The sequence below is a fragment of the Panthera pardus genome, unplaced genomic scaffold (genome assembly GCF_024362965.1).
Source record: "Panthera pardus isolate Hobbes unplaced genomic scaffold, ASM2436296v1 HiC_scaffold_26, whole genome shotgun sequence".
In the NCBI taxonomy this organism is placed as follows: Eukaryota; Metazoa; Chordata; class Mammalia; order Carnivora; family Felidae; genus Panthera; species Panthera pardus.
The window spans coordinates 5356764-5372022 of NW_026526832.1; the positions used below are offsets into that span (position 1 = coordinate 5356764).

A 15259-nucleotide genomic window follows, 5' to 3' on the forward strand; every position below is an offset into this window, starting at 1 on the left:
CCTCACTGGCACTCTGTTTCTCTCTCTCTCTCCCTAAAACAAATAAACATTAAAAAAAATGTTACTTAAATGGAAAGGCTCATGACCATCAAGCAGAATGTTAAGAATCAAAGATGTCTTTAAATAAGAAACCAGAGTGCCAATTTATTTATTGACATTCTGAACTATACTTGTGAAGTAGAACTGAATATCATATCCAATGGTCAGTGCATTCTATCAAAGCATCTGTATGAGAAGCCAAGAAGCAATGTAGGTAAATGCTTGGAATTAAAACGAGGAGGAGCCAGCCGGATATTAATGTCAGGTGTCATTGGTTACTATGCTGTGGTGACCTTCTATACTTACCTATGTTATATAGGAATGAATTGTAAGAATGAACCTGGAATGCACTGATTCCATGATCAGGTCATACGTTTTACCTAGTTGTACTATTTTTTCATTATGATTTTTATGCATTTACCCCTCCCCCCCAATGCAAATGTTTCAAATAGAAAGATTTATGGAAATTTTACCAAAGGTTTTTATTTAAGTGGAATGGACTATTGAAACCTTCCTTGTGTGCATATGTTTATGTGTAAATGTTTTTCTTTCATCCTTTTTTATTCTGTGTGCATTTAAAGTATTTATTAAAAATGCTTTGAAAATGAATTTGTCTTATAAGTCATAAAGTAAACCCTGTTTTTATAACCAATTTTTTTTCTCAGATTAAGTCAATACCAAGTCGTGTTTCATTCATTCTGACCCTCTGGAGCTGTAAAATGATTCCTCTTCCAGGAACAAGCATCCAGGTGCTCAGCAGACATGTTAGCCTCTGTCTGTTTGATGGAAATAAGGTGAGCTTACTGAGGAGTAAAACAGATCAATCAGGATAGGAGAATACTTTGTTAATGCTGCATATTAAACATGTACTGCATTGAGTTTGTCTTTCTGTTTGTCTCTCTCTCAATTTCTCTCTCTCTCTCTCTCTCTCTCTCTCTCTCTCTGTATGTTTATGTGTACATATAAAATTATATGTGGTAGAGTGCAAACTGTAAGGCTCTGATGGCATAGGTTTAATTCCTGGCTCTTTCAGTTGCCAAGTGTATGGTGTTGGTGTATATGTCCCAGTTAACTCCTCTGAGCCTTAGATTTCTCACTTACAAAAAAAGGTACTGATGCCTGTCTTCTAGTATCGTATATAGTTCAGGTCTTGAGTGTACAGAGTATTTTATGTTTTACAAATGTACACCTGTATAATCAACATCCAGATCAAGACATGGAGCATTACCAGCACCTTACAAAGTTTGCTTGTGTCCTTTTTCATGACTCTTGCAAAATTAATTGATTTGTTTGTGAGACACGGCTTAAATACGGTGCTTAGATGGAATTTGTAATTTGTGGGATGTTAACAAAATATTGCTTAGAGAGAAGTTTACAGCACTAGCTGCGTTAGAAAAGAATTCTCATGTTGAGAGTCTAAGCTCCCTCCTGAGAGGGGGTTCTCGGGTTGAGATCTATGGACGAAGAGGCCTTTAGAAGGCGAAGGGAAAAGGGAAGAGGAGCCTGGCCAAAGGAACATCACAGGCAAAGGCCCTGGTGGGGAAGGACTCGGGAAAGCCAGTGTGGCCAAGTGGAGAGAGGCAAGAGGAAGTGTGGGATGGGGTGACATGGGAGACATCAGGAACACGGTATGAGACACTGTAAGCCATGATGTAAGGGAGTTTTGTCTTTATCCTAAAGACAGTGAAGTCATTGGAAGAAGTGACAGAGTTTAGATTTACACTTTGGGAATATCTCTGGCTCTTCTTTGGAGATGAATTACAAGGGGGGCCGGAAGGACATGAGTAGACCATTTGGGGTCTTTGGCACAGTGTGGTGGTCAAAGGGCAGCCCGTGGCGCCTCCAAGAAAACAAAACTTGGAGTCAGTCATTTGCCCCAGATTAACCTCGGCTCCACCAGCTTGGTGTGGGATGCTGACCAAATTACTTGGCCCTACTCTTCTCTCATTTCCTCATCTGGTACACATCTCTTAGGGTCCATGTGAGGATGAAATGAGTTAATATAATAGTACAGCACTTAGAAAATACATAGAACATAAATGTGGCTAGATGAGATATGAAGCGGATACCTTAGTCTGGGGAAGTGGAGATCTCGGAGAGGAGAACCGTGGCTACAGGGATACGTAGACCGTAAAAACCACAATTTGGTGCTGGCTTGCAGATGGAGGGTGAGGGAGAGCGGGGTGTCAAACATGCCACTAGGTCTCTGGCTTCCACATCCGGGCAGTTGGTGGTGACACTCAATGAGATAGGGAGCACTGAGAGCTGATCAGATTTGGAGGAGTTTGTGGGTTTAGCTTCACTCGTGCTGAGTCTGCTTGCAGCTCCCAGTGCCTTTCTTTCTTTCTGAACTGGGAATAAATAAATGAACCGGGTGATTCCAGTGATCCTCCCTCATTTCTACACACCCTGCACAAAACGCTGCCATTAATAAGCCAGTAGGTGTCATCAGCGACCAAAAAACGATGAATTGCCTTCTTTGCTTAGATCTGGTTTGATATTTCACTTTCCCTCTCCCTATGCTCATGAATGAGAACCTAAAGACTGGAATTTTATTGATCTAACATATCAAGATATTAGAAGTTATTCATTAAAAATAATAGAAGGGAATTTATGTAACTAATCTATGTCAAAGTTCCAATTGACAAATTAGAGATGATAGTTAATAGTTATATAAATACTTGTGCTATTTACCTAAGAGTGCTTCCCTACTTCTAGGGAATAAAAACAATAAAAGCATTATTGTTAAAACTCTATGTAGAGTTTGAACTCTAGAACCATAAGAACTCTAGGTTTAACTCTAGAACCACAGGAACTCTGGTTTTAACTCTAGAACCATCAAGAACCACATCACACAATATTATATTTACTTCCGCCATCAAGCATAATTTAGAAAACTTGGAAGACAATCTGTTGTATTTATCCTTATTTTTACTCTTTCCATTGTTCTTCCTTCCTTCCTAACGTTAAAAGTTTCCTGATTTTAACATGTTCTTACTGTTGAGAGAATTTCCTTTAACCACTCTTTCTGCTGGCTACAAATTCTCGTTGGTTTTCTTTATCCAAAAATGCCTGTTGCCCGTTTATTCCTGAGGCATATTTTCACTAGATATGGAATTATGGTTTGGCCTTTCTTTCTTTCCTCCTTTCTTTCTTTGTTTCTTTCTTTGTTTCTTTGTTTCTTGCTTTGTTTCTATCTTTCTTTATTTGTTTCTTTCTTTCTTTCTTTCTTTCTTTCTTTCAGCACTTGAGAAATATTGTGCCCCTTCGTTCTATGGCTTCTGAATGGCAATCCACTGTCACTAGAATTGGTGTTCCCTTATTGGTAAATCTAGGTGTTATTTCTTTCAAGACATATGGGTTTCGTTTTTATATGTTTATGATGTACTTGGGCATGGATTTCTTGGGTTTATCTTGTTTAAGGTTTGCTCAGCTTCTTAAACTATAGGCTTATGTCCTTTGGCAAATTTGGGGATATTTCAGCCATAATTTTCTTGAATACTTCTCTAGCTCCAGACTGTCTTCTGGGACTCTGATGACAGGAATGTGAGATCTTTTGTTATAATCCCACAGGTTCCTGAGGCTCTGCTTATTTTTTTTTTTCCCATCAGCTTTATCTTAGTTGCTCATAGTGCATAATTTCTATTTTCCTACCTTCAAGTTCCCTGATTCTTTGCTTTTTTATTCAACATTTGAGTCTGTCCAGTGAGTTGTGTGTGTTTGTGCACACCTTGGTTATTGTGTTTTTCAATTCTAGAATTTCCGCCAGGTTGTTCATTTTTATCTTCCATATCTTTGTTGAGAGTTTGTATCTCTTTCTGTATTTTAAATTAGTTTCAAACATGTCCATAGTTGCTTATGGAAGTATTTTTAGGTGTCTGCTTTTCAGGTGTCAGATAATTCCAACATTTGTGTCATCTCAGCGTTGGCATCTGTTGATTGTCCTTTCTCATTCAAGCTGAGGTTTTCCCGGTTCTTGGTATGATGAGTGATTTTTCAATTGTATCGTGGACATTTTGGGTATTATGGGTTTCTGGATCTTATTTTAACTTCTGTTTTAGCAGGCCCCTGACACCATGCTGTCAAGGGAAGGTAGGTGGCACCTCACCACCCCAGGTGAGAATGGAAGTCCAGGTTCCTCACTTGGCTTCTATTCACATCCCTGGGGGGACAGTGTGCTTCCTGACTCTGGGGCCCTGAGAGAAGTTCATGCTCCTCACCAGGCCTCCACTGACAGCACTCACTGTGTCGTGCCTCAGGACCTATGATCCCTAGCCAGTCCACTTTCCTGGCTCCACATTGGACGTTATGTATAAAATAAAAATAAGGTTTGTAAATTTCATTATATTAAATTTTACGTCAAAAAATAACTGTGAATAAAAAATGAACTCTAGTTAATGATATGCGTGCTAGTTTAGAGAGAGGTTGCTAATGTCTGCAGGCTTGCAGCGCATCAAAAAATAAGATGAATTGAGGGATAGACAGATGATATATGTGATAAAGCAAGGATAGTAAGATGTTAATGGTAAAATCTAGGTGATGAGTATATGAGAGTTCACTGTATGTTTCTTTTAACTTGTCTGATATGTTTAACACATTTCAGAATCACCACCATTGTATATTTCACCCCTTTAAAACATGAATTAAAAACCCTTAAGTACTCACTAAGAAATAATACATCCACTAATTACCCATCTGTTTTGCCAATAAGAGAAATAGAAAGCAAGCCTGTAGCTTACATTTAGAATCTTTCAGATCTTGGAACATTATAATTTTCCAATTTGTTTACCTGTCTCCTTTTAGATCTATTTTATACTCACCTTATTTTTATTGGAATTAACAATATTTTTAAAAATATGAACAATTTTAAACATAGAAATGTGCAGAGGGGTGCCTGGGTGGCTCAATCGGTTAAGCATTTGACTCTTGGTTTCAACTCAGGTCATGATCTCATGGTTTGTGAGTTCAAACTGCATGTCAGGCTCTGCGATGGCAGTGCTCAGCCTGCGTGGGATTCTCTCTCTCTGCCCCTCCCCCACTCAGCACACACTCTCTCAAAATAAATAAATAAAACAAACAAAAAAAGGAATGTGCAGAGAATAGCATAACAGACACCCATGGCCTTATCACCTAATTCTATTGAAGCCTCCGAGTTTGTAATAAGTACTCTAACTTCTTTTAAAATAAAAAATGAGTACTTTCTGTTCAATTTTCTGTAAACCTAAGACTTCTCATTAAAAGTAGTCTATCATTTAAAAAAATTTTCTTTTACATTTATTTATTTTTGAGAGACAGAGAGACAGAGCGTGAGCAGGGGAGGGGCAGAAAGAGAGGGAGACACAGAATCAGAAGCAGGCTTCAGGCTCCGAGCTGTCAGCACAGAGCCCGACGCGGGGCTCGAACCCATGAACTGTGAGATCATGACCTGAGCCGAAGTCGGGTGCTTAACCGACTGAGCCACCCAGGTGCCCCAAAAGTAGTCTGTTATTTTAAAAATAAATACTGCAGCGGTGCCTGGGTGGCTCAGTCAGTTAAACATCTGACTTCAGCTCAGGTCATGACCTCATGGTGTGTGAGTTTGAGCCCCACATCAGGCTCTCTGCTGACAGCTTAGAGCCTGGAGCCTGCTTCGCATTCTGGGTCTCCCTCTCTCTCTCCGTCCCTCCCCGACTAGTGTTCTGTCTCCCTCTTTCAAAAATAAACATTAAAAATAAATAAATAAATAAATAAATAAATAAATAAATAAATAAATAAATAGATAGATAGATAAATAGATAAATAAATAAATAAATAAATAATGAAAATAGAAGTAAATACTGCAAGTATGATCGAAAGCCCCAATGTATCCCTCCCACATCCTGCTGGTTTCCTCCCTCCATATAGATAACCCTTATCCTAAATTTTGTTTTATTAATTTTATACAGCCTAATTTTTAATATTCCCATGCTTTATAAAATGGTATCATATCCTTGTACCTTCTGAAAATTTCTTTTTTTCCCTTTATGTTTTATCCAAGTTGATGGATTTTGCTCTTGGTCATTCTTTTTAACTGTTGAGTGGTATTTCATTACAGGGACATGCCACCATTTATCCCTTATTCTCTTGAACATTTCTGCTATTATAGTCTTTCAGGGAACATTCTTATACACGTTGATTTGCGTTCATGTGAGACAAGGCTTTAGAATATGTATAAGTGTACTTGGGAGTAGATTGCTGAATGGTGGATTACTGTGTTAGGTAATGCCAAATTATTCTCCACAGAGGTTCTTCCAGGTAATACGGCCGTGATCCCAGTTTCTCCATATCTTCACAATCGGTATTATCTTAACCAATGTTTTGGGTATGAAATGGAATCTCATTGTGGTTTTGGTTTTGATTTCCCTGATATCTAGTGTGTTTTTAAATGTCTCTTCTTACGTTTATTAACCAATCAGATTTCCATCATTATGAATTGTGTTTTGTGTCTTTTGCTCATTTTTCTTTTGGATTTTTATAAATTTAAATCTTTCATTTGGATTTCCAAGCTTCGTATAACTTAATGTAAGTATGTTAAGTATATAATTGATTTATAATTCTTGATAAATACTGGACATTTTGTTGGTTATTTGCATTCCAAGCACTTCCAGGTCTGTGGGTTGGCATTTAAGTTTGTGTTGTTTAAGTTCGCTTCCAAGAACAGAAGTTCTAAAGTTCATGGATGTTAGCTGTATCAGTCTTTTCATTTATGGTTTATGCTTTTCATGTCTTGTTTAAGAAATCCTTCCCTTGTATGGAAACCAATCTGACAATAAATTTCATATTAATAAAATTAAATTGAATTAAATTAAATTAAATTAAATTAAAAAAGAAATCCTTCCCTATGTCAGGATCATAAAGATACTCTCTTTTATTTTCTTCTAAATATTTCTGTTCACTGTGGTATTGACTCTACCTAGAATTTATTTCTATGTATTTTGTAAAGTAGAGATCTAGTTTTATTTTTTCCATATTTATAGCCAGTTGTCTCAATAACATTAATTGAAGAGTTCATCTGTTCCCCATGACTTGCAAGGCGGCTCTGTTATGTAACAAGTGTTCATCTCTATATGGGTTGGGTTCCGGTGTCTGTTCTGATCAATTGGTGTATTTGTCTTTCCCTGGACCAATAATAGTCTTAACTGCTATGGCTTTATAATATGACAAGTCCCCTCAGTTTGCTTTCTATATAAATTATTCTTAACTAATCTAGACTATTTGCTCCTCCATATGAATTTTACCATCAACTTGTTAAATTACATTTTAGAACCCGGTTGGGATTTTTAGTAGAATTGCATTGAATTTTTAGATTCATTTTAGTAGAAGCTTTACAGAATTAAGTCATAAAGCCTTAAACATATGATATGATCTTTCTATGTATTCTGATCTTCATTTTTATTTTATCATAATGTTTCATAATTTTCTTTATAAAAGTCTTGCATATTTTTTGTTTAAATACAAATATCTTGGGGTTTTTGTCATTTTTAGATAAATATATCATCATATTTATTGCAAATTGGATTATTGTCCAAATCCAAATATAGTAGCCACTAGCTGAATGTTACTATTTAAATTTAAATAATTATTTACTTAAATTTAAAATAACTTTAAATGCATATTAATTTAAAACTTAATTAAAATTAAATAAAATTTAAAATTTAGTTCCTTAGTACCGCCAACTACATTTCAAGTGATCGATAGCCATATGTGGCTAATGGCTGCCATATTGGGTAGCACACACAGAATGTATTTATTATCACAGAAAGTTCTATTAGAGTTCTATTGGACAGCACTGAGTCCCTATATCAAGAATGTTACTGAGTAACACATTTGAAACTATGACTTTTTTAAAAGATGGTAAAACATAAGTCACATTGGTAATTGATTGACATGGTTATTTAACAGTCTGCCTTTGCCTTTTCATTTAAAAATCAAATTTTTATCATGAAGTTTTTCAAACATTCACAAAAGTAGAGAGAATAGTATAATTATCAAGATTTTGCTCAACTGGCTAATCTATCCCCAATGTTTTTCTTCATTTTTTATAAATGCATTGTAGTGAAAACTTTTGACATTCCATTTTACTCCTATATATATGAATCAATATGTATGCATGTATAAACATATAAACATTTTCTTACATAACCACTTTGTTTAATGTCCACTCATTTTTGAGAGAGAAAGAGAGTGAGTGGAGGAGGGGCAGAGAGAGAGGAAGATACAGAATCCGAAGCAGGCTCCAGGCTCTGAGCTGTCAGCACAGAGCCAGACACAGGGCTCAAACCCACAAACTGCGAGATCATGACCTGAGCCGAAGTCGGACACTTAACTGACTGAGCCACCCAGGCACCCCGCATAACCACTTTTCTTACATAACCACCATTATCCCCTCTGCAATATTCAGAATCATTCCATTTTTCTATATTCAGAATTCCTGGTTGTTTTAAAATTTTTCTTCGTATACTTGTTCTGATCCATACAAAGTCCAAACATTGCATTTGGTTGTCATGTATCTCAAGTCTCTTTTAATCCAACAGTCTCCTTTATCCTGCCTTTTAATTTTTGTGCCATTAACTTGAAGAAACTGGGTCAGCCATCACAGAGAATGCCTCACTTTCTGGAGTAGCACTGCCCATAGCACTTTCTGTGATAATGGAAATATTCTATGTCTGTGCTATCCAGCATGGTAGCCACTAACCCAATGTGGCTTCACACATGGCTAGCATGACTATTTAAATTTTAAAGTTAAAGTTAAATAGCTACATGCGACCAGTGGCTACTATATTAGATAGTACAGCTCTGGAAGATTTCTTTTTACTTCCTTTTATTATTATTAACTTGTTTCTCTATTTACCTTCCCCCTACCTTATTATTTCCTAAAAATTAGCTAGTTTTGGTAGCTATATGAGTTGGAATCTTCTTCTTATATTTTCTTTTTTTTTTTTTGAAATTGTTTAACTTTTTATAAGTTTATTTTTGAGAGAGAGAGGGCATGAGCATGGGAGGGACAGAGAGAGAGGGAGAGAGAGAATCCCAAGCAGGCTCCACCCTGTCCGCTCAGAGCCAATTCAGGGCTTGATCTCACAAACTGTGAGATCATGACCTAAGCTGAAATCAAGGGTTGGATGCTTAACCTACTGAGCCACCCAGGAGCCCCACCTCTTATATTTTCTAAGTGGTTATGATTGATGCATAGAAAGCTATTGTCATTTGGAAGTTGATCTTATATCCCAAAACTTTACTAAAATTGCTTATTATTTCTTTTTTTTTTTTAAGTTTATTCATTTTGAGAGAGATCTCATGAACCGTGAGATCATGACCTGAGCCGAAGTCAAGAGTCGGATGCTCAACCGACTGAGCCACCCAGGCGCCCTGAAATCGCTGATTATTTCTAATACCTTTAAAATATAGTGTCACTTAGATTTTCTATAGTCTCAAATTTCTTATGTGTATAGTTGCATTGCCTGCAAATAAAGACAGTTTTGTCTCTCCCCTTTTTATACCTTATGTCTTTTTGCTGTCTTACTCTTTGGGCCAGGGACTACCAGGAGAGACTGCCTTGTCTTCTTCCTGATACAGATGTCAGTGTTTCTGAAGACTCGCCAATGGGATGTTTGTTACAAGTTATTGATAGGTACTCTTTCTGTGGTGAATTCTCCTCTGCTCCAAGTTTTCATATTTACAAGTAAATGTTGAATTTTAGCAAATTCTTTTCTTCATCTATTGAGATGATCATTTGACTTTATTCCTTTAATTTGTTGAGCTGGTATACCACAATAATAGATCTTCTGATATTGAAACATCCTTTTATTCCTGGGATAAGCTCTTCTTGATCATAAACTTTTTATTTTGTTTAAAAAGAAACACTGCCGATTGATTGGGTTCACAAAAATTTGTTTGGGATCTTTGCATTACTATTCATAAGCAAAATAGGCTTATGATTTTTTTTGTATTGTCTATATCTGGATTGAGCAGATATTAGGCAAACCTCATTCACTATAACATGCATATATTTGGACTTATTTCCCTTATTTGTGTGTATCTTTTCTGTTTATCATCTTTTATCTTTGCTTTTCTCATTCCTGTCATCTGTTGAAATATTGTTGTCCACATTCCATTTTTTTCTACTCTTGATTTGGAATCTATAGATTATATTTCCATTAAGTGGTTGCCTTTCAATTTTTAACATACCTACTTAGCTATAAATTATTCTCATAAATCTAAAATTATCCTGTACTTCTGTCTTTTTCTTAACACATCAAAGATACTAATAACATGCTTTATTGAATACCCTGCCCACATCTTGTTAATGTTGTCTAGAAGTAAATCTGGCCTTTTAAAAAGATTTTTTTTAATGTCTATTTATTTTTGAGAGACAGAGTGTGAACAGACGAGGGGCAGAGATAGAGGGAGTGGAAGAGAAAGAAGGAGACACAAAATCTGAAGCAGGCTCCAGGCTCTGAGCTGTCAGCACAGAGCCCAACATGGGGCTCGAACCCACGAACCAATGAGATCATGACCTGAGCTGAAGCAGACACTTAACTGACTGAGCCCAGGTGTCCCTGGCTTTTTTTTTTTTTTTTAAAGCAATCAATATATAATTACATATATCAACATATCTTGTTAATTTCAATCCTCAGGGTTATTTCTTGTGTTGTTAGTACAGTATTTGATTTCTTCACGTATCTTTAGAGACACATTTTACATGAAAGATATGACTCTCTTTTCCCTCCTACCTAATAGTGTTGTGGTTTCTACCATCAGCACCACCACCCCGCCCCCCAATTCCAGTCTAGAACCAGATTTTATAGTGGAATTTAGCGTTCTTAATCTAAGGTTCATGAAAGGGCCCGCTTGTTGCCTTTGTTCCCAGCCTGGTATCATGGCTTCATCTCTTTCCTCTCACCTGCTTAGGTTCACCACTTCCTATGAAGGGGAAGGTTGGCCACCATTTCTTTTTCATCCTGCTGTCTTCAAGCCGTAAGGCTGTCTGTTCTGTCATGTATTGAGTACTGTCAGCCTCTGTAACAGGTAAAGCCAGCCTCTTGCCATCACATCCTGCTTCTAGACTCAGAGCCCAGGAGATCCCCGATTTTACTCCCACCCTCCTCACAGCTTTCCCCTTCTATCTATGGTCCATTGAATTGTTCATCTTACTTTTGAGTTCTACTCTCTTTAATTATCACTCTTTTATGTTGGGAGCAGAGCCACCGTGTTAATGTGTAAATTCAACATGCCATCTTGAGCAGAAGTCCTTATGTATTCTTAACACAATTTGCTAAGTAGAAGCCTCTAAACTTTTTGAATGCTTGATTACCTCATCCTTTGTGTTCTGGGTTTGTGCAGAAAACAGAGTGGTTCTGAGCCAATTGTTCACCCGCTCGTGCTGCAGTTTTTGCAAATGTAAAATGAGGTGTTTGGACTAAGTACTTTTTAAATGTTTATTTATCTTAAGAGAGAGAGAGAACAAGCGTGAGTGGGGGAGGGGCTTGGAGGGGGAGAGAGAGAATCCCAAGCAGGCTCCATGCTCAGCACAGAGCCTGATCTGGGGCCCCATCCCAGGATCATGAGATCATGACCTGAGCTGAAATCAAGAGTTGGACGCTTAACCGACTGAGTCACCCAGACACCCCTGGACTAAGTTCTTTTTAACTCTCAGAGTCCGTAAACCAAAAAAGGTGTAAAATTATCAAGCAGAAGAAGTTACTCCCGAATTAAAATCAGGATTGTCCAATTTGAAAAGATAAAAGCAGAGATGGTAGGAGATCTCAATTTCGATGACTGCAAAGGACTTTTTGGGTATTAGAAGTGAGAAACGCTTCTTGAAAAACTAAGAGGAACCTTAGAATAGACAAAATGCAGTCTTACATTTAACACCAGGTAATAATGAAAACAAGTTTGTACTCCGAGAGTTCAGGCTGAGAATATATATTATTTTAGGAGGTTTTAAATAAATTCCTACGTATTAGTTGTTGAAGGAAACGAGCACTTTGTGTATGTGGAAAACAACTCAGCTGCCCGTAAGATAATCCTAGTTGTCTACCAGTAGGGACATACATAGAGGGCAGTGAATTGAATCTGACCTCATAGGACATGTTTGGGATAGTTTCTAATTGTTTTTTAAAGTTTAGTTTTTAAAGTGCTGTACTAAAATATTTGTATCTAAAATAAAAATTTTAGGGGCACCTGGCTGGCTCAGTGAGAGAAGCATGTGACTCTTGATCTCAGGGTCGTGAGTTTGGGCCCCACATTGGGTGTAAAGATTACTTAAATAAATAAACTTTTAAATTAATTAATTAAATAAATAAAAGTTTTATGTTATCTGTTTCTTCGGAAGATGTCAATTTTAGCAATAACTTTACAGAATTTGAACTCTTCTTTGCAGTTTTTGCTTCTTTTGTATTTCATTGCCTTATGTACATTGTGGGACTAACTTCTTGCAGAAGCATTTTACAAGAGATTGAATTGTAGGAAGAGTATTATATACGGGGCTGGAGATCTTGAAGGAAACCGAGGCTGTGTATCTGGGCTATTATTAGCATTGTCAGTCTTAGTGGCATGGTGATGGGCTACCATAAAATGCTCGTGTGGGTCACATTTCTTAATAGGTCATTTGTAACTGAAATTTCACTTGCTTTTCTGGTAAACCTGTCTCAGTAAGTATTTCACTTACTATAATTTATTACTAGTGCAAAGATCTGAGTCTGAATTTATTTTTTCAGTTCTTTCATTGTTTTAGAAATTAGTGCTATAATAGTTTTTTGTTAACCGTTTTTAAAGTTCTGTATGTACTTGATGTAAAAAAACAAATCACAGAGTTGCACAAACTAAAAAGCCTAAGAGCCCCCTCGAGGCCCTCTGCTCCACGCAGTATAGCCTGTTCCCTGTTCCCTGTTTGGGATATAGGAGTGGTGATGTTTGAGAGAGCTCTCTACAGCATGATCTCATCTAAGAAAATCTCATTTCAGGTTCTGAGCAACATTCATACAGTCAGAGCCACATGGCAACCTAAAAAGCCCAAAACATGGACTTTTTCTCCCCAGGTAAGGAATCTGCTCAGTGAATGGAATGAAATGTGAACATCTTTTACCTGTTAAGTGATAGGCAGTTCATTTCTAAGGCAAAGCTGTCCACACGTACCTCTGAGATAATGTGTTTATGTTAAGCACAGAATATATGAGGCCGGATTTGAATCTTTGGATTATCTCACGTTCTTTGGGGACTTGATGAAAATTACTTTTGTTTCTGACTCATCAGAGTTACAATTCCTATGAATCATCCCATTCAGTGGATTGCAGGGTTCAATTCTAGGAAATGCCCCCTGATGAAAATGAAAACAAAAAGATAAATTTAGGAAGTGTTTTTAACAAATAAAATCAACTGTGTTAATGAGAGCTGTGGTTTGATCAGATAAAATCAAAGGTGACACCCAGGGCTGGTACATTATACCCAGGCACTGTTACGACTGGAACAAGAAAAGACTGGAATAAGGTTAGGTGGTTTCAAACCACTGAATCCCTATGACATAGATGTTAGTGAACATGAAGATATCTTTATGTTCTTGTTATAATATTGTCGATAGTTTATTTTGCTTTACTTTTTTTCTACCTCCAAAGTCTCACTACTTTAGTATTTACTTCCCGTAACTAATTGCCTTGGGGCACCGCATCCTAAAAATCCTTCATTAACCTTTCTCTTACTGCCTCAAAAGATCTTCCAGCAAGAGGGGTTCAAGGAGAGGGCACAGGTTGTGGAAGAGGCCCAGCCATCTGGCTTGTGTGCTGTGTGTATCCATTTATAGCTCATCTCCTAAAAGTCCAGTTTGATTTTCTAAGTGTCCCACCGCTTGTATTTTGGTACAATGCTTCACAATTCTGGTGTTGCATGTGTACATGAAGCATTTAGGTACAACTTTCTAAAATTTTTTGGATATAAAGATGAACTGTTTGGAAGGATAAATCATATGAAATTGTTCCTTTGTTGAATGAAATTAAGTATCTGTTAGGTGCCAGACATTCTTCCCAGGCATTTGGGAACTTACCCGTTAGTAGAGAAGAAACATATACAGACAAGTATAATAACAATAATCTGTGTTTATGGAGCTCTATCCATGTGCCAAGCACGGCGGTAGGTCCTCCTGGGCACTATCTCATTTAATCCTTAGAGTAACCCTGTGGAGGCGGGGTTCCTGTTGATAACTACCACAGAGACAGAATGTAATGGTTATATAGGGCTCCAAGTACTGTGGAAACACAAGAGGAGGGTGACATTAATTCTAGCCCTCAGGCTCAGGGAAGGTTTTGTAGAAGAGAAACTAGGCCTTCAGGGATGAAGAGGATTTTATAGGCAAGACAGAGGGATGTGGTTGTCCAGAGAGAAGGAAAGGAATGAGCAAACAAGGAAAATATGTAAGGCCCACCTCGGGAAAGTTGAACAAATGTTTGCATGAAGTCTTCGATTTTGGTTCTGTTTACAAAGAACAATGATCTATATAAATATCTTATTATGTGTGCAAATTATTTTTATAACACCTCTGAGGACCTGGGTAACAGTAGAGTAGCCTCTACTCTAAGCAAAGAGCAAGTGAAGGTAAAGGTTATTTCCCTTCAACACAACAATTAAATTTTTTAAACTTGAAATCCTTGATGGGTCCAATCCATTTGGTTTTTGTTTCCTTTAAAAGACCGTTATTGTGATGCAAATGTGTAAACTGTGTACAGATGAGTAAAGCTGAAACCTCCCTCCCATTTTAAATTTTTATTAGTAACTTCGTTTTCTTCATTATTTCAGGTCACAGGCATCTTGCCATGCTTGCTTGATGGTGATTGTTTTATCAGATCCAATTCTTCATCTCCAGATCTTGGAATATTATTTGAACTTGGAATTTCTTATATTCGCAATGTATGTCAGTTGAAAGATAAAGCTTTCTAATGTTAAGAGAAGTTTTAAAAAAAGCATTTACAAGTAAAATAGTTGAGGTGTTTATGTGTAATAGAATTTTAATCTCTTAAGGAATGGCAATGGTGGTATATATATGTGTGTATATATATATGTATATATATATACATATACATATATATACATATATATATCCATATATATAAGGAATGGCAATGGTGGTATATATATATGTGTATATATGTATATGTATATATATATACATATACATATATACACATATATATATACCGCTGCTTTTTCAGTA

At 36.9% G+C, this 15259-nt stretch overlaps 1 protein-coding gene across 5 annotated transcripts in view; it reads left to right on the forward strand.

Moving 5' to 3' along the window:
* The window catches only part of NPHP1 (nephrocystin 1), a 59221-nt gene that overhangs the window by 21543 nt on the left and 22419 nt on the right, over positions 1-15259 (forward strand). For all 5 annotated transcript variants that reach the window (XM_019445542.2, XM_019445534.2, XM_019445515.2 and 2 more), the window contains exons 11-13: positions 705-833; positions 13023-13097; positions 14845-14955. In XM_019445542.2, the coding sequence (XP_019301087.2) occupies positions 705-833; positions 13023-13097; positions 14845-14955 (315 nt within the window). The remainder of the gene's footprint in view (positions 1-704; positions 834-13022; positions 13098-14844; positions 14956-15259) is intronic.